The 20,540-nt window shown below is 37.0% G+C and overlaps 2 protein-coding genes across 3 annotated transcripts in view; both read right to left on the reverse strand.

The window, feature by feature from the left end:
* The window catches only part of plpp1a (phospholipid phosphatase 1a), a 26,286-nt gene extending 21,668 nt beyond the window's left edge, over positions 1 to 4,618 (reverse strand). The window contains exons 1-2 of one of the 2 annotated variants that reach the window (XM_060896483.1): positions 4,421 to 4,618; positions 4,132 to 4,261 (exon numbers count right to left, since the gene is read on the reverse strand). In XM_060896483.1, coding sequence (XP_060752466.1) covers positions 4,132 to 4,189 — 58 coding nt within the window. In that variant the 5' untranslated portion in view covers positions 4,190 to 4,261; positions 4,421 to 4,618. The remainder of the gene's footprint in view (positions 1 to 4,131; positions 4,262 to 4,420) is intronic. The other variant, XM_060896482.1, reaches the window with a different exon arrangement.
* A 9,548-nt stretch (positions 4,619 to 14,166) lies between these two features.
* The window catches only part of csgalnact1a (chondroitin sulfate N-acetylgalactosaminyltransferase 1a), a 32,694-nt gene continuing 26,320 nt past the window's right edge, over positions 14,167 to 20,540 (reverse strand). The window contains exons 5-8 of the mRNA XM_060896019.1: positions 19,540 to 19,718; positions 18,978 to 19,072; positions 18,394 to 18,475; positions 14,167 to 17,536 (exon numbers count right to left, since the gene is read on the reverse strand). Of these exons, the coding sequence (XP_060752002.1) occupies positions 17,247 to 17,536; positions 18,394 to 18,475; positions 18,978 to 19,072; positions 19,540 to 19,718 (646 nt within the window). The 3' untranslated portion in view covers positions 14,167 to 17,246. The remainder of the gene's footprint in view (positions 17,537 to 18,393; positions 18,476 to 18,977; positions 19,073 to 19,539; positions 19,719 to 20,540) is intronic.

The raw sequence follows: 20,540 nt of genomic DNA on the forward strand, positions 1-20,540 counted from the left end.
TAGAAAGGACATCATAACTCTCTCTGGTGTTGTTCAGACCACAAACAGACTAGTTTAAAGCAAACTAAAGAAAAATACAGGAGACCAATACATATCTCAACATAAAGCGCAGCTAAACGGATCGAGGTCGGCTTTGATTTTAATGTAAAACCTAACAGACAGATGAAGCAGCGTGGTCATGTGGAGCTTCAGGAGAAATGAAGAGAAATGAAGACGCCGTTTCTTCCTCAGCCAGGAAATGACAGAGGGTCTAAAACTAAATCAAGCAAATTTTCTGGGGTTTAATTGGTGCACTGGAACCTATCCAGGAATGTTATTGATCCACACACACACACACACACACACACACACACACACTCTTGCTTTCCTCTGCATGAGACAATGACTGTGCAATTTTAGTAAACTAAATCATTTGTAATGTTAATCTTTTATATTCGAAAGGAAATACACACACACACACACACACACACACACACACGCTGGTGAGTGAAATAGACACAAGATCCATATGAGCAGCTGTGTTCCTGGCAGTAACATGAGCTGCAACTTCAAACCAGCATGCAACACACCCACCCACACCCACCCGCCCACACACACACACACACACACACACACACCCTTTACTAATTACGAACACATAACAAACATACCTAATACCATCGGTATGTGTTCATTCAGAACAGACACGATCATAAGAACCGACTGAACTCGCATCGCACTTCGTACCACATGAATTAAACAAAACTAGGAATCAGTTTTTAAGGTTATTTAATTAGCAGAATAAGATCTAAAAGCCTTAACAAGCTACTGGTGAATCACAGAACCCATACGACCATCAGCGCCGTGTGTCATCTTCATACACACTTTATACACCCATTATGAAGCATCCGTTTCCCTTATTAATGTGTTACACATGTAGCAACGGGTCATCTGACAAAATATCGCAGCACAATACATCGTCTGTATTTTAGCATTTGGGTTTTCTAGCAAAGGGCCAGAAATTCAGCCGTGACCCAATTAGTTCATTTTCCTGGCCGTGTTTTTCAGCGTTCTTCAGTATCAGTTGTTCATAAGACAAAAAAACCTTATTTTTAAATCATTTCCTGATCTTTAAACTTTAGCTTCATCATTAATATTACGAATTGTGATTTTTTATTTTTTTTTTGACTGCGAGGGGAAAAAAACCTCCAACGTACACGAAGGTGTTTTACTTCCTTTTTTAATGAGAAAAAAAGGAACACAATGTGAACAGAAATACTAACAAACATCAGCTGTGTGTTTCTCTGCCAAAAACACAGATTTGTTCCCGTGTGAAGTTTGATCAACTCTAACAAATTGTTTATTTGTTCATCTAGAATGTGACTCACGCATCAAAATCCTGCTTGAGTAACAAATGGATAACGTCGGCGTGTGTTTTGGTCTTAACGAAAGCCAAATGTCCGAAATAAACAAGTGGGGTTTGAGCTGAAAATGTTAGTTCGACTTTCAACCTTGTGATTATTGTAAAATAATAAATGTTCCAATAAAGAGTCCAGAAGCTTTGTAGTGTGGTTAAAAACCAAGCGTCGTTGTTTACCTTACAGTGAAAAAACCTTCGATGAATTTACGTGATCGAACTAATTAATAGAACCGAGCAGCGTTAACAGGGTTAGTTTACGTACAGCCAACATGATCTGATTGTGGGAATAAAATCAAACCCCAAGCTGAGAATCAAACCCAAAGTTTTTTTGGGTTTTGTAGTAGTTCACATTAGCACTGCACAAAAGTCAGTTTAGTGTATAACCTGAATAATAAGCGAACAGTTCACGTTTTGTCGAGAAATGTACGATTTCTTTTCTTAAATCGGACTGACTGTATTCTTCCATGTTTCCCGTATTTGGTCAAACTTCTGTCTATCACACGTTGGCTGTCAATTTCTAAGGAACACCTCGTCTTGGAAACTCAAATTTATGCTAAATTAGACCAGAACAATATATATATTTATATAAATATATATTAAACATTAAAATCTTGCTTAAATGGCTACAACATTTCAGTCCTGAGTGGCTACTTAAGCATCCAATTTCTCAGGGAAAAAAACAGAAGCTATGAAAATGTCCTACATAAAATAAATCGCCTTTAATTTTCTCTAAAAAAAAGATTTTTTTTTATTAGCTAGGTCTCTCAAACCCTCATAAACAAACCATCAGTAAAAAAATTTCAAAAATTACTTTTTATTATTATTATTAATAATAATAATTTTATATTTTATATATTATTATATATTATTATATTATTAATAATAAATTATTATTTTTTTATTATTATTATATTTACTGATCTTTTTATGGGAAATGTTTTCATTCCAATGTGACATCATATTATATCATTAATAATGGATTACATGTTGTAAATGTAGTCGATGGAGAAGTACTGATGAGACACACAATACTGCACAATACTGCACTCTCGAGCAAGCAGCCAAGCAATTATACCCTAATTTAGTTCTTTTAACACACCTGTGTTTAAACCCAGTCTGTGTGTGAAGTGTGTGGGCTGAAATATATTCCTCATATGCATAAGAATTGAAAACATTGCAAACCCAGTGCCTTTGTTGATGCAGGAGGGTTTAACAGGGTGTGTGTGTGCGTAAAGATTTTTTTTGTAAAGATTATTCTGACCTTTATAATGACAACATGATAAACTGGGCACAATCTGGTGGAGCAACTTGACAAACCCTAACACACACACACAAACACACACACACGCACAAACAGACTAAAAGCAGATGAGTGTGTTCATGAAAAATGACACAAGTATCAGGTTATAACTGACAATAGAAAATAAATCCTTCAGCTTTCAATATAGAAAAGAGCAATTTAGTGAAAATAAATTGAAAACAGAGATTTTTAAGTTTTCTAAGCCTCTCACTCCAAATACATTCAATCAGCCACAACATTTAGTGTTAAGTGTCTTTAAATTTAAACCAGAGTTAAAATACACTGTATGACTGACTGGATTTAAAAGTCACAGACCAACACTGTATATCGTTAATGTTCTGGTTGTGAGTTGAGATTAGACGACTTGAGACGGGAATCTGACCACATCGTAGAAACAGTCAGTGTATATATTTATATATTTATATACAACGATACTGTACAAAGAGTTCCAGCCTGTACATCATCTTTGATCTGCATGTTTTTAACATCCCATACCTAACTTGCATAGATTTAAGTATTCATAGTTAACAAGCAGTCACACGTTGCTTTGTCGCATGACGGTGTGAATGCAGGGTAAAGAACAAAGTCACATAGATTAAGCATGAGCATGAAACTTGAGGATCCTGAGGCATCTAGAGATGATTTCTGACCTTCAGTGAGAAGATACCAACTCCATGTGGTGTTTGAGGACAACAACCTTCTCATCAATACACAATTGTCAGACTGTATCTGACTATATAAAGGACATTATTCATAATAACACTCTCTGGTGTTTATAACAGTTTATAATCACACCCTCTAGTGTCACCCAAATGAGGATGAGGTTCATTTTTGAGTCTGGTTCCTCTCAAGGTTTCTTCCTCTTCCATCTAATGGAGTTTTTCCTCACCACAGTCACCTCAGGCATTTAAATATGTCTGTAATAATTAAATTAATATATTAATCTTGAACTTTTGTATAATATTTAATTCTCTGTACTATATTTCTTATGTTCTCTAAAGCCGCTTTGAGACGATATCCATTAAAAGAGCTATACAGATAAAATAAAATAAAATTGAATTGAATTAAATCGAATTGCTTGAGGCTAATTTATGAACATTTTGTCCGCATTTACAGAAAGGACTTTTGGGCTTCGGACACAAACCTGTTTTGGCTGCTTGAGTACATTTGAAGTAAGAAATTAGCTTTTTTTTTACTGGGTTCAGGGCTGCACAATATGACCATCATATATTATTGATATATACATATACATACATATATATATAATTTTCTCTATATTGTGATGCAGATTTTGGGAATCTGGAGCATCTGGATTGATGTGCATCTTGCAGCATTGTGTTGAATATCAACAAGACTAAAGACGATATTATCGCGATGGCAGACATGATGATGTACCGTGCAGCTCTTAACACAAAGCACTATAAACACATACCTAGGACCAGACAGACGACGTCCAGCAGCACGAACGGAATCCCGCGCGTGTCAAACATCTTCAAAGCGTCCCGAATGTAACGAATGCGCGTGAGCTCGATGTTCCTCAATTTCACACCACCGACTGGCAGCTGAGAAAACAGTCAGAAGTCAGATGATAGCAAACATGTGTGAAGTCACAGCGGCAGCCTGTTAGAGACGTCCGGTGTTACAGCGGCGTTACAGAGACGGCGAGCAGAAATATAACAGGAATAAATATTTATTATAATGATAATAATAATAATATTCACCCGGAAGTGGACATATTAAAAGAGGAAGGAGAGCAAGAAGGTGCTGATTTGCCGTGTATGATGAGACGGACCGAGCATTTCAATGTAATAAAATATATAATAATCTTATTAAAGCTCGAGACACGACGGAGACCTGAGCAGCCGCTGAGTCAGTCATGCGCGCGCTGGAGTGGACTTTTCCCTGGTTACGACGTCACGTGTGTGTGTGTGTGTGTGTGTGTGAGAGAGAGAGAGAGAGAGAGAGAGAGAGAGAGTATGTGAGAGTGTGTGTGTGTGTGTGTGTGTGTGTGTGTGTGTGTGTGAGTAAGAGAGAAACAAAAACACGCCCTCGACACGCCCACAGCCGCAAAGAAAACACAACATTTTTAGAAACAGGGAACTCCCACTTTATTATTTTTATTTATTTCTATATTTTAATAGAACTCCCTGTAACCCTCTCTGTAACCACTTCCGGGTTTGGTTCACACCTAGAGGGCGCACGAGAGATTGTTTCAATTTTCCATTATCTTCTATAAACGCTTACATTATTTATATCTGTGTTTGTGTGTGTGTGTTTGTGTGTTTGTGTGTGTATGTGTATGTGTGTGTTTGTATGTGTGTGTATGTGTTTCTATGTGTATGTGTGTGTATGTGTTTGTGTTTCTGTGTGTGTGTGTGTGTGTGTGTGTTTCTATGTGTATGTGTGTGTGTGTTTCTATGTGTGTGTATTTGTGTGTTTCTGTGTGTGTTTGTATGTGTGTGTATGTGTTTCTATGTGTATGTGTGTGTATGTGTTTCTGTGTGTGTGTGTGTGTTTGTGTTTCTGTGTGTTTCTGTGTGTGTGTGTGTGTGTGTTTCTATGTGTATGTGTGTGTGTTTCTATGTGTGTGTATTTGTGTGTTTCTGTGTGTGTGTGTGTATGTGTGTGTATGTTTCTATGTGTGTGTGTGTTTGTGTGTGCTGTTAATATGCTGGCCTAAACTAAAAGTTTGTAGTGTATCTGAACAACGTTGCATCAATTATAAAAGACAAAAATTTATGCAATGATTACAAATTATAGAAAAGTGGAGACAGACAGACAGACAGACAGACAACTAATGTTATATATATATTATATACTGATATACATAACTATATGTATGTATTAGTATTATATTGTAACAGATTAATTACATCACCAGCTGCAGTCTCATTGACATATGAGTCAGAGTTGTATCATATCTTGTGGGAGGAAGTCTGTGGTTTACACCCCAAATCGGTACTACACCAAAAACCTCACAGAAAGTTATGAGATATTTCCTTCTAAAAAAACAATTAGGGGGGGCACGGTGGCTTAGTGGTTAGCACGTTCGCCTCACACCTCCAGGGTTGGGGGTTCGACTCCCGCCTCCGCCTTGTCTGTGTGGAGTTTGCATGTTCTCCCCGTGCCTCGGGGGTTTCCTCTGGGTACTCCGGTTTCCTCCCCCGGTCCAAAGACATGCATGGTAGGTTGATTGGCATCTCTGGAAAATTGTCCGTAGTGTGTGAGAGCGTGAGTGAATGAGAGTGTGTGTGTGTGTGTGTGTGTGTGCCCTGCGATGGGTTGGCACTCCGTCCAGGGTGTATCCTGCCTTGATGCCCAATGACGCCTGAGATAGGCACAGGCTCCCCGTGACCCGAGGTAGTTCGGATAAGCGGTAGAAAATGAATGAATGAATGAATGAATGAATGAATGAAAAACAATTAGAGGAATCATTTGTCTGTTTTTTTTCTTTTCAGAAAGTTTTTTTAATATTATTTTATTAAGAATTAAACATTTCCACTCTTATCTAGTTACTAATCAGTTGCTATAGTTAGAATTTCATACTATCATCAACTATTTTCTGGATTAAAGATGTTTCTCGTAAGTTGAAAACGTCTAAAATCCATACAGCGGGCAACTGAAAGACAAACACTTTCACTTTTTTATACATTCATTAGGATCTTAATACCCCACACATCACCATGTCTGCGTATATGCTTTCTTAAATCCTTTACCTGCTTTAAACACTGGATTACGTTCGTGATCCTGATAAGAATGTTAATCCTTATAAACAAATAACGGGTTTGATATTTTTAGCTAGCTCACATGCTGCTTTCGGGGTGTGTACGTGTATACACAATGGACTGCTGTAAAAAAATAAAGACTGAAGGGTTTTTTTAAGGTAAAAAAAACTAAACACTTTCCTCTTTTTGTTTTGTACATAAAGGAAGGTCGCTGCTGTGTGGTCAACTTTTCTTCAGGTCAAATTTTGTTCTGCTCTTTCATTATGATTATGATTAATATGTTTATTGTAGAGTTGTACAGTGACACAGGGGGCAGCGCTACAACCTCACATCTCCCTGCAGGTTTCCTCTTATCGTCCACACACACACATGTAGGGAAGAGGATTGGCTGTGCTGGGTAGCGTTTGGGTGCGAGTGTATGAATGTGTGTGTGTGTGAGGCTCCAGACCATCAACACTGCACTTCTTTTCCGAAAAAGAAAGTATTGTATAACTTCTTAAGACTTTCATAAAAAAATAAAAAAGTATTCAAGAAAAATAGAAAACAAGCTTCAGTTATACACTCGAGGGCTAATAATTAATGCATACTGAATTAGAATAAATATAAATCTATTAAAAAAAGTAAATGCTGACATTTCCTTACTGTTCTGCTTATCTATCTATCTATCTATCTATCTATCTATCTATCTATCTATCTATCTATCTATCTATCTATCTATCTATCTATCTATCTATCTATCTGTCTGTCTGTCTATCTAAATATCAAAATAGCAAAATTTCAGTGTGAGATTAAGCTGATTAATCTAAAAAAAAAGAAGAGAGAAGAGAGAATATACACTATGCATTATATCCATGTTATATAACATTGCTTCACATACTTTAGAATGCTTGTTTACTCAGAAATGTGTTACACACACACACACACACAGAAATTTTCAATTCAATTTTCTTTGTATAGCATTTCTAACAATGGAAATTAAATATTATACAAAGATTTATATTATACAAAAGTTCAAGATTAATATATTAATATACAGACATATCAAACGTTTGTATTTATCCCCAATGAACAAGCCTGAGGTCACTGAGGTCACTGAGGTGACTGTGGTGAGGAAAAACTCCATTAGATGGAAGAGGAAGAAACCTTGAGAGGAACCAGACTCAAAAGTGAACCTCATCCACATTTGGGTGACACTAGAGGGTGTGATTATAACCTGTTATAAACACCAGAGAGTGTTATTATGAATAATGTTCTTTCTACAGTCAGATACAGTCTGAGCATTGTGTATTGATGAGGAGGTTATTCTCTTCAAACACCACATGGAGTTTGTAACACACAGAAGCTCAGAAATCTTCATGAAGCGGAAAACAGCTGGAGCCGAAACTCTGTAAATAAATATACAGTACACATACATGTTATAAATAATGTTGTAAGCACAAATGTCAATCGAATGTGAATTAACATTTCTCAGTATATCACAACACACAACAGTGTGTGTTGCTGTATAACGGGATTTCTCTGTATTTTAGTGACCTATGCGAAGACCCGGTAGATTTGTTATTTCACGTTGAGATTTTACGTCGATATTTTAGCACTTGTGATTGTTAGTTTTGTAAATACCAGATTTTAAATGTCACATGTCCTGTTTTGTGGATCTGAACACATCAGCGCAGGCGTGCTCGTTTCTGACCATAAAAATAACAGATGTAAGGTCAGGGAAAATAAGTTCACACCCAACCAATGACGGCATGAAAGTAAATCCCTTACTTCACTGCTGTAAAGGACCTCACACAAGTCATGTGACAAAAAATAACAGAAGATGGTTGAGAAACTTTGGAAGAATGAAAGAATCTTTTTAAGTTGAGGACGATTCCACTGCGTCACACTTTCAACATTAAAATGTAAGAAAACCTGCGTTAAATGTTAAACTTTCGAAACGTCTTAAAAGGTTTTATGGCTCAGGACAGCATGAATTTGTTTTTAAATGAGCAAGAGGTTAAAAACAGTAATTATCATTGAGTTTTTGTTTAGCATACAATACGTGTAGTTAAGTAAAATCCATGCTAATGGCATGAGAACATTAATAAGTAATGATGTATTTAAAACATCAGTCAGTATCACAGTAATCTTCACATGATCTTCAGGAACTTCAGATGATGCAGCTTCCTGTTAAACAGGTGACTTATGACTTATAGTCCAAAAATACCGTGATCAAGTTTAGTGAATGTTTTTTAAGGAAGTAAAGGGTAATTTTTCCCCTTTTCTGTACATGTTATGATTGGTTGCTATGATGGATATTTATGTTTAAAACTTTTCAAACGGATATTTTTATAAATGAAATCTAAATGTGTCAAAAATAGCAACACGGTCATGACTATTAGAACTAGAGTCCCAACTTTCCATCTTTACAAGTAGCAAAGTTCAACAGTTATCCTGCTGGACTATAGATGCTGATAACATTCTGCAGTCTGGTAAAGTATTAGTTCCTTCCACTGTGACCTTAAGACTAAGGTCTGTAGATGAACCGTTTACGTCACTGTCGAGCGTCAGAAACACATCTGTGGTGTGATGCATGTGTGTTTAATAGCAGTTTAAACTTCACAATATGCGTTTCCTCTTTTTATTTCCTCACGGCTAGTTTGTGTTCAAGCCGTCATGATAGAAAACACTCACTCACTCAATCATTTTCTACCGCTTATCCAAACTACCTCGGGTCACGGGGAGCCTGTGCCTATCTCAGGTGTCATCAGGCATCAAGGCAGGATACACCCTGGACAGAGTGCCAACCCATCGCAGGGCACACAAACACACTCATTCACTCACACAATCACACACTATGGGCAATTTTTCCAGAGATGCCAATCAACCTACCATGCATGTCTTTGGACCGGGGGAGGAAACCGGAGTACCCGGAGGAAACCGGAGGCACGGGGAGAACATGCAAATTACACACACAAGGCGGAGGCGGGAATCGAACCCCCAACCCTGGAGGTCTGAGGCGAACGTGCTAACCACTAAGCCACCGTGCCCCCCTGATAGAAAACATTGTTTTCTTTTTGACATTATTCCACTTCCATTTATAGAGACACCTGCTTTCATTCGATTCTATTCAATTTTATTTGAATAGTGGTTTTGAGGAAAATCTCCCTGAGACCATATGAGGAAAAAGCTTAAGAGGAACCAGACTCAAAAGTGTGTGACACTGTAGTTGTGTAACCAGAAGCTTTTGAGCAACCTATAAGTATGAGAATCAGCCTAATTTCTCAATTCATTATGATTTTAACATAAATTCTGTCCTGCAGAAGCCATTAATGTTCATTGACCAGGGGCATGTAGTAGCCTAGTGGTTAAAGTGTTGGGCTACCAATCAGAAGGTTGTGAGTTTGATCCCAGGTCCACCAAGCTGCCACCGTTGGGCCCCTGAGCAAGGCCCTTAACCCTCAATTGTTCAGCTGTATTAAAAAAAGAGATAATGTAAGTCGCTCTGGATAAGGGCACCCCCCCCCCTCCCCCTCCTGGGCTCCTTTATTACCAGTATCCACAATATGTTCCAAATGCTCCTCTTCTGCCAGGTATCTACATTCAATAACTAATTTCTTAGGAATTAATTATATGTTGCTAAATTTCTACAGTATTCTAAAAAAAAAAAAAGAACATAGAAATCAACCCTATATTGCCAAACCCCAGAGTTTTACTCTCATGTTGCCTAAATACAACATCCAGACTACATGAATATATACAAACACATCTGTTATGATCTTAAATAATCAGTGATGACTACGAAATAAGCTTTAAATCGTTTATCTATCTTTTGTATTCAAATTTCAAAGCATGGATGTTAAGTAACACATGCAAAGTGGAATTTTACAGTGGAGTCACACTTCAATGTCTGTAAGTTCATATCAAGCGAAAAGAGAGCTGAGGTAATGTGGGGAAACACAGAAAGAGCATGTCTCCAGCCTTCAGCAGACCTACTTTAGTGAAGAAACATCAGAACCATGATGAATAGCAGAGTGCTGCTCTCTATTGGTGAGGAGTGTGTAAAAACACACACACACACAGACACACACACGCGCACACACACACATACACAAACACACACACATACAGGTACATACATACACACACAAACACACACACGCACACACATACACACACACACACACAAACATACATACATACACATACATACATACACACACGAACACACACACGCACACACACACACACACACATACACACACAAACACAGACACACACATACAGGTACATACATACACACAAACACACACACGCACACACACACATACATACATACACACACACACACACAAACACACACAAACACACACACACGCACACACACGTGCCTAGTAAACACAAACGTGAGAATAGTCGATTTTCTTACTACGTACTGTGCATGTTTCAATAAAAAATAAATGAATAAATGTAAAAATCAAACCACACAACTCAGATGTCTTAAACATAACTAATCGTGACTGTTCTGATATTTTTCTCTCTCTCTACCTATTCCAGACGCCACATTAGGAAAGTATATCAGTGTAATACCGCCACCTACTGGATATTCTAGTAAGTGTCTCGGAATACACTTTACTGTCATTATACTCAAGTCCAATGAAATTATACATGGTTACACTCCTAGACAGAATAAAGATAAAAATAAAAAAAAAAGAAGAATAGAAAAATAATTTAAAAAAACGGAATATAAAAACGTTATAAATTATTTAATAATGAATATTAAGAAGTAATGATATGTAATGTGTAATTGTGTCCTTGTGCAATTGTGCATTCACACACTGCAGCCTGTGTGTGTGTGTGTGTGTGTGTGTGTGTGTGTGTGTGTGTGTGTGTGTGTGTGTGTGTGTGTGTGTGTGTGTGCGTGTGTGTTCACAGTTCTGGGGATTATGAGGGATGGGGACGATGGTGGAGAGGGTGGTGGGCAGAAGAAGGTGTGTGATGGAGGCCACAGCGCTAGGATATAATCTGTACCTTATCCTGTAGGTGCTGGACCTTATTGCCCTGAAACATTTTCCAGGTAAAAGTGGTTCTGCTGCTAATGCTGCTGGCATTTCTCCTCAGTCTGCTAACTTATATTGAGTCTAGCTTAGATAGTTCTAGCCCAGTGATGACTTTACCACCCACTGTAGGTCCCTGCGCTCCATAACAAAGCATCGGTTCCTGTGGGAGCTGTGCCTTCTTCAGCTTCCTGAAGAGTCCCTGTTGTGTATATTATTCACATCTAATATACTCAGCTTTTAATGTTTTGTCCACATTTGTGTTTTTTGATGGTTCAAAATGAGAATCAAAATGCACTGAAATGTTCCTGCATTAGAGATAACTAAGTGTGATTTAGGTTTTATCACATAATAATCCAGCACCAAGCCTGTGACAGGCTATGTAGATACAGAGGTCTGGACCAGAGCAGTTTTTTCCCTCAATTTGACCTGTTTTAATAATAACCATAAAGCTCTTTGGGAAAATAAATCACCAGTTTCAGTTCAAATAAATACACGCGAAAAGTATCCGTGCACATGCACTTATTAATTACTGTACACACCGTCTTATGTTTGTTCAATGGAAAGGCTATAAGATGTAATGAATAATGAAGCCAATATTTACTTTTCTGGCATTTAGCAGACACTCTTATCCAGAGTGACTGACATTTTTAGTTCAATTTATACAACTAAGTAAATGAGGGTTAGGGGCCTTGCTCAGGGGCCCAGCACTGGCACCTTAGTGGACCTGGGATTCAAAACAATGACTTTCTGATCAGTAGTCCAACACCTTAACCACTGAGCTTCCACATCCCACGATATGTTGGTGAGGGAAGAGTTTAACACTCAAAACCAACAAAATGACTTTTTTTTTTAATTTTTTAAATTTTTTAATAGTACAATACTTAAAATAATATAGAAAATGGTACATAAAAACGTGCACAGGTACATAAAACAGTAAACAACACGGATGTGGTGATACTGACAAAAAATAAATAAATAATACAAACTTTCATCAACACACCACACACATATACATTCACATGCATTACATGCAATATTACATTTTATGTCTCAAAGCAGCTTTACAGAAATATAGAGATTCTGAATAAAAAATTGTAATTTATATTCATCCCGAATAAGCAAGCCTGAGGCGACGGTGGTGAGGAAAAACTCCCTCAGACCATAGAAAGAAGAAACCTTGAGATGAACCAGACCACAATGGGATCCCATTCTCATCTGGGTGACACCAGAGGGTGTGATTATAAATCACTTCCCTTCTATTAACTTTATATAGTCATGTGGAATTGTGTAACTAGGAGCTTTTGCGTAACCTACTGTATACGTTTGATGATCAGATTAGTTTCTGAATTTGTTATAGATTTAACATAAATTCCTGTAACACAACGACATTTAATGATCTAGTGTAAGAGATTAAAATGACTAAGTGATATACCACACGTTCTGTATTGTGATCTGTTGTTTGTGGAGTAAACTATATGACCAAAGTTTGGTCTCTGTATGTTGTAACATTACAATTTCCCTAAGAGGCTCAAACACCGTTCCAGCATGACAATGCCTCTGAGCACAAAGCACACAGCTCCATGAAGACGTGTTCAGTTTGAGCATGAGTGTTAAAACCCGATTAAAACCCTGACTTCAACCCTACTCAACCCTACTGGAACACAGACTGAACCCCAGACCTCCTCACTCAACCAGTGTCTGATCTCACTAATGTTCTTGTAGCTAAATGAACACAAATCCCCACAGTCACACTTGAATTATTTTCAACAAGCACATACAGGTGTGAGAGTCACATGTGGACTTAAACTTGTCATATAATATAGTTTATAGACTAGAGCACTGGTCCTCAACCACAGGGCCACGGACCACGGGGCAATTTCATACCGTGTGGTACAGAAAGAATATAATTAATTTTATTCCCGTTGTACTGACTATCACACTCTAAAAAATGTTTTAATTTGAAAAAAAAAAAAACGGATTCTATTTCAATAAAATCCACCCGTTCCTGTTTGTCACGTGATAATAAAAATGAATCCCACAAACTAGCTAAAATGAGTAAAAAAACAAACACCTTTGAAAGGGGAAAATGATGAGACAAGAAACAGCCTTTGACTACCAAACATAAGAAAGTGACTTTTAACAGAAAATATCAAGAGTCGTACTTAAAATACGGTTTTATTCCGACAGGAGATGCTGATGCTGAGCCCTCTCTGCAGAATATGTAGTGAAAGGCTGTCAAATGGAAGGAAGGAAGCCTTCAAAGCTGCTTCGGCACATGGAGACCGAGTATCCTGAATTAATATACAAGGCTTTAGAGTTTTTTGGGTTGTTTTTTTTTTTTAACTAGAAGGACAGAAGCAAATATTGAAGGTCACCACATCAACAAACATGAGGATGCTAAGATTGATTCCCACTGATTCTAGATCATTAGTGAGTGATATTTTTAACGATACACTTTGTGTTTGTTATTATGCTCAGTGTATCATTTTATTTTAATAACAAAGGTGATGTGGTAGCCTAGTGGTTTAAGTGTTGGGCTAATGCTCAGTAGGTTGTGAGTTTAAAACCTAGAGAGAGAGAGAGAGAGAGAGAGAGAGAGAGAGTGTGTGTGTGTGTGTGTGTGTGTGTGAGACGGAAACAGAGATCTACTGAACACATGACGACACAAGTTTTTATTTATTTTAATTAAACTTCATCCCTGTGTCCATAAATCTTACAAAAAAAACCAAAAACAATAATACAAGCTTGAAAATTCATGTAATTCATTTTATAAAATCAATCCATTCATCTGAATGAGTATTTCTCAGAGCAATATGCCATAAAAGTAATTTAATTCATATTTTAATTTAATTTATTTTAATTTATTGTTAAAGTAATTATAGGAATCTGTTCATATTTCTTCTGTGCAAATGATTTTTAAAAAAATGTTTCAAATACTTCAAGAATAATGTAGAAGATGAATAAATAGAAGTCTCTCATTTTTTATAGGTTAAATATGGGAAGCTAAACACTACATTGCTCCTGATCAAGCCATCAGTTATTGTCTTGGAAACATCCTAAACCTTTTCTTTTCCTTTTCTTTCACACCATTCTTTTATTTCCTGTTTTAAAGGTAAAACATGGTACTTTATCCACTTCTAAATCAGGGTCTGAGGATGACCAATTAATACTAATAATGATAAATATGGCTTATTTAATTTAACTTCATTCAGAAAACAATCAAAAAAGAAACAATAATAATAAAAATAATACAAATTCTAGAGACAGAACATAATCCTTGGCTTAGAACTTCTATCACACCATTACATTTATTTATTTATTTATTTATTTTGCAGATGATTTTATCTGAAGTCTGATCCCAGCACTGAGGTGAGGAGATAAGCATGAAATGTCTTAAGAACAGTCACTTGGTGCTGGGATTTAAACTTATAACCTTCCTTTCTACCTGCATGAAGAGCGTCATTCTGGAAAACAGAATGCGTACTTCTACTTCCTGCCACTAAGCGCCACTGTTGTCAAAAATATGAAGGCAGTTTTGTAAAGCGATATTTTAACAACAAAAAAAAGAAAACAGATATAAAGTAAAATCCTATCAGAACAGTATAAAGAAAAAAACAAATCAAAGTCATAGGTCGCTGAACGTCTCGTCCCATCTACTGCTCCAGACGTTAATTATACACTTTCAGTTTTGTTTTGTTTTTTTTTCATACGAAACATGAAACAGAATCTCAGGACCAAATGAACATCAGTCCTTCCATAAATGTCCAGTTCTAAATGCTTCAGATAGTCTTTCAAAAGTCTTTTTTTTTTTTATTTTTTAATTTTCCCGTTTAGAACTGAACAAAACACCAACATGAATAAATGTAAAAGTGACCGTAACCAGAAGAAGTTGTGATTGTGACTGAAATTATGAGTTGTTCATAAAACTGAACATCGTCTCAGATATTATTGATCTTCTCGTTGATATAAACATGTACTGTATATGGGTCAAAGTTTAAAAATGGTTCATTTCATATCTTTATTTCTCCTTTTCTCACCTTCATGAGACAACAGAGAAATACATTTGTGCATATTGATACTGGTATATAAACAGCCTTTAGAGAAATAATTAAAAAAATCTTAAACCTTAAGATTTTTTTTTGACCAATTTCTATTCTGTCTCTAAACAATAAATCGGAACTAAGAAAACTTTAAAGCAAAATTGAAGAAAAATTAAATCCTGATGAAAATTTGTGAGACCAGGTGAGACAGCAAGACTTAACACTTGGACAAGTGTACTGACGACATGTTAATAAATACAAAAAAAAAATCAATCAGTGGAGTTTAAGGATTGATAAATTTGATGTAGAATAATAAATCAGTGATGAGTGTGAACGTTATTACCTGTAATATCCTAAGTGCTTTTTTTTTACTTCATTAAATATTCTGCCAGTTTAGAGACATTATACATTCAGTTCTCTGCATAGCAAAGTCAAAATTCTACATTTCCCTTCACTGTGTTTTTTAGGATGTGGCAATAATCCTTATTTGTGGTGTGAAACTGGGATTGTCTAAAATATCAGAAAACGACGAAAAACCGGAAAAGTCGGAAAACCACGTAAACATGCTGAACATGTAACTTGTTTTTCATTAATTCCAAAAGCAGATAAAGTAAATAAAATATATATATATATTTAAATCTACTTTGTTATTCAAAATACATTCAGTTTTCCCTCTTGAAAGGGACTTGGTAAGTGTTTTCCTACCATAAAGGGTATCAACTCCTTGTTGAAAGCTAATAACCCTAAATTATAAAAAAACAAACAAAACATTTAAACCCTCAGAGAACCCTTGAACAACAAACTATAGACAATAGACACAAAAAAAGTGTGTCTATTATCTGGGTGTGTGTGTTGTACAAATTATTTTTCAAACCCAGGTCACTAAATTGAAAATAGCTTATCTTATATCTTTACGTTTTATTATACTACTATATTATGTTGAATTCTCGCTTCTGATTGGTCAGAAGGTGTTGATTAATTGTCTATAACAACAGCTCTGACGGTGGTTCTGTCTGCAATATGCTATTATGATATGCTATTATAATACGTAATCATTTCTATGGCAACAAGTTACTTAAACTGATTTTTGTTGGAGATTTACTTCATATTTATGGAAGGAGTCTCCAGTGTCAGCGCTCTGTAACAGTCAGAGGTAAAGCGGTAACTTTTCTTACACTGACGACTGACGTTTAAAGCTCGTTTCGTTGTAATTATAAATGGATAAAAATATTGAACATGCTTTTAATTAATACCTTATAAGCATGGTGTAAAAAAACAGAATGTCTCTCATGAAGTTATTATTAGGACAATGTCTGTGTTTTAGCGTAATAAAAACAAAATAAAATACTACAAAAACTACAGCATAAATGATGTTGAAGAGAGTCAGATTCATCCACGAGTTGTCTTAGAATGACTGTTTAGACACTGCTGAAGGGAATTTTCCTCACGTTTCCACTGTTTCTGTGGCTTTACATTGTAAAATACCATGTGCTAGCTCGCGATATCGTTATCCTCGGTCGTTGCCTGGCTTCTGCTTGTCAGCCATGTTTCCTGTTGCCTAGCAACAGCACTGTTTACCCTTTAACCACTCGACTGGTTGATTGTCGTCTTCCAATGTCACAACCTTCATGGAAATCAGCTGTTCTTGAATGTAAACAATTCAACTGTCACTTCCAGGTCAACAGAAAGAAGTCAAAAAGTGTGTAATTGTTTGCGTGTGCCTGTAAAATCACCATGGTCCATTTAGGCATTCTTTGCGACGCTGCGCTGCTTCTGTCTGCGCAGGTGAGCTTCGATCTCGTGTCGGAAGAGGAGCATTCCCAGCTGTCCGTGAGATGCTTCGTTCATAGCTTTGCTCTGCATGCACATCTTGTACTGCTCGGGCAGGAGCTCGTCGGCACAGTGCTTCTCGTGCCACAGATGGAAAAGACTGCGAGAAGGAGCACGGATCACCAGCAGGTTACTGTGCAGATACTTCCTGTAGAGGTGCACATCCTCACCACCCCATCCTTTAATATCCACATCAAATCCACCTGAGTACACAGGACAGAGAATACAGTCAGCAGGACGTGTATATGTGTGTGTATAGTGCTGTTTCGGGTGGACGTAAACCAGTTCTTCATTCTCCACCAGCTGTTTTATGGTCAGAAATGGACGGGCCTGCAGTGACGCGAGAGTCCTTCTAAATCTGCTATGTCCAAATTCAACTCAGTCCAAAAGTGTGTTTGCATTACTTCATACCAAGAGCCATTTTATTGACAACACTAAGCAAAAATGATATTTTCATAAAGGAATTCAAGCAAAGCCATAAAAGTCTCACTATTTTACTCAAGGTTCACTATTTATGCCACTACACCGCAATATTAATAACCCGTTAAATAGATATAACTGATTCACTTATTTTGTTTACAAAAGAACAGGCAGGTCATTACTAAATGTAAATCGGATATGGATGGGACATAATATGATAAACAAATCGAATAATCTGTAATAACACATTTATTACACATTTAATGTTTCCCCTTTGAGTCTGGTTCCTCTCAAGGTTTCTTCTTTTACCAATATCAGACTTGCTCATTGGGGATAAATACATATACATACATACATACATACATACATACATACATACATACCGTGAACTATATACATCTTGAAGTAAATGTAAATGTAAATGTAAATTTTTATTATATTAATTCTTTATACTACTCCTTATGTTTACCTTCTGCTCTATGTTTATGTTCTGTAAAGCTGCTTTGAGACAATGTCCATTGTAAAAAGCGCTATACAAATAAACTTGAATTGAATTGAATTTATTTTTGTCATGAGGTATAAAACCAATAAAGACTCTCAGCAGCAGGCGTAGGTGTCATGTTCGGTCTCGTATATGTACCTATGTTGATGAAGTCAGATCTGTACTGACAGGTCATCCCGAAACCAAAGTCCCGCCAGAAGCCAGTGTCTTTCTTAATCACCTGCACAGGAAACATCACAGCATCAGTGTCTCAACCTCCTGTGTGTCTCAACATGGTCTAATGCACTTTCATATACTTTCTCTGCAGTCCATATTTATAAACTAATGCGATTTTATAGAACGAGACTATATAATATAATGCCTTATGAAGACAGACAGACAGACAGACACACAGATATAAATATGATGGACAGAAGCACGGACAGTCAGGCAGACAGGTAGAGAGACAGACAGAATGACAGACAGACAGACAGATAGCTAGCTGACAAGACAAAACAGAAAGACAGACAGAAGGATATAAACCTATAGACAGATCCTTCCTTGTTATATTGGAGCAATTTTCTCTTTCTTTCACTACTGGAACAAGACTGTTTCTCTTTAAGCATTTGGTTCTTCGGCTGTTAATGTTTTCCACTTTGAGCTATACCAGCTATAAGAACACATCCAAAACAATTCAGCTCTGTAAAAATTAGCAGCGTGTTGAATAAACCGAGGTTCATTACCAGCTGTTGCTCTACAGGCGGGATGTGATCGCTGCCTCCATAAATCACTGCAGGATTGTACTGGCTGAACAGAATGGGATAAAACACCTTCTTTCCTGAAAGAGACAGACACATAGATTTAAAAAAAATCTATACTCACTTCTTCTCAGTCATAATCAATATAAACAAGAGCCCCTTCATTCGCTCAGGCAGGAGTGGAAGAAAGAGACGGAGAAAATAGTCAAGATAGCAGAGGTTTAGATAACTTTATGAATTAGAAACATGGTTGTAAAGTCACAGGCTGTAAGTTAAAGCCTCAGCGAAAGATATATTATCTAACAAAATAAAAGATCACGGGTAACATAAGCTAAACCCTCTACAGTGAGGATTATATTATCTTACAAAAAAACAATAACATAATGTTTAAGCTACTAGGTGCCTGGTTTGTTCCTGCTTTTTACCACAATGCTACCGCCACCATGCTTCACTGTACTGTAGCTGATGGTGTTCTTAGGGTCATGATCGGTATAAAAACAAACATATTGCTTTTCTTTCCTACTCTTTTTCATCCTCTTGTTCTGACCTGGTTGTGTGTTCAGGCGGCAGCTGTTCAGAAAGTCAGCAGTAAAAACGATGTCGACGTCACAGAAGAACAGCAAAACGTTTCCTCCTTTCCATGCTCGGGCACCCACATCCAGACCTCGGCCTCGGGAAAACTCCTCGTTCAGGTGGATCATGGTAAAGTTACGGAAATTCAGCTCTCTGAATCAAAAAAATATCAAGCGAGTGAAATAAACATTATATTACCTTGGAGCAGAAGAGAGGCCACACCTCTTATTTCATTGATACTGACAGACATAGAAGGGATGGAGAAACAGGAAGTCCATACTGTACCTCTCACACTGGGACTGAAATCATGAGTGGAACTCAATCTCTTTTAGATTATAATAATCCTGAAAGCTGATGTACACAATTTTAATTAACAAATTCAACCCTGATTATCTGCCTCACAGAGATATATAAAATATAATATAATCATTTCTATCATCTTGATTTGGCTCAATCCACATGAGGAACATGTCTAAGATATGAAAACCAAGTCTGAGTATTTTGAACTCAATATCTTATCTTCACATAAGCACCCGGGTTCGTAGAATTCTTCAGAAACCACAGATTCTCCAAAATGAGCCAATAACAATGTAGACAAGGCAGTAATCAGGGCTGTTAGAATGGAGCCTGGCAGATTTACTGTGTGTGTGTGTGTGTGTGTGTGAGTGTGTGAGAGAGAGAGAGAGAGAGAGACAGAGAGAGAGAGAGAGAGAGAGAGAAGTCTCTGACTAAAGCAGACTGCAAATATTTCCTTTTGCGATACAAGTTTGTTTTCATGAGAAGGGGACTGACTAGAAATACTCCCTTTTCCTTTACTTCAGATTGTTCACAATTGTTTCCACTGTACTGAAGTTCAGTGTTAGTCTCTCTCTCTCTCTCCCTCCCTCTCCCTCTCTCTCACACACACACACCCCAGAACACTTCAGATTACTCCCATAAATACTTAACGTCATGTCACACAGACATAGCCGCTGT

This window comes from Tachysurus vachellii, chromosome 20 (assembly GCF_030014155.1).
Source record: "Tachysurus vachellii isolate PV-2020 chromosome 20, HZAU_Pvac_v1, whole genome shotgun sequence".
NCBI lineage: Eukaryota > Metazoa > Chordata > Actinopteri > Siluriformes > Bagridae > Tachysurus > Tachysurus vachellii.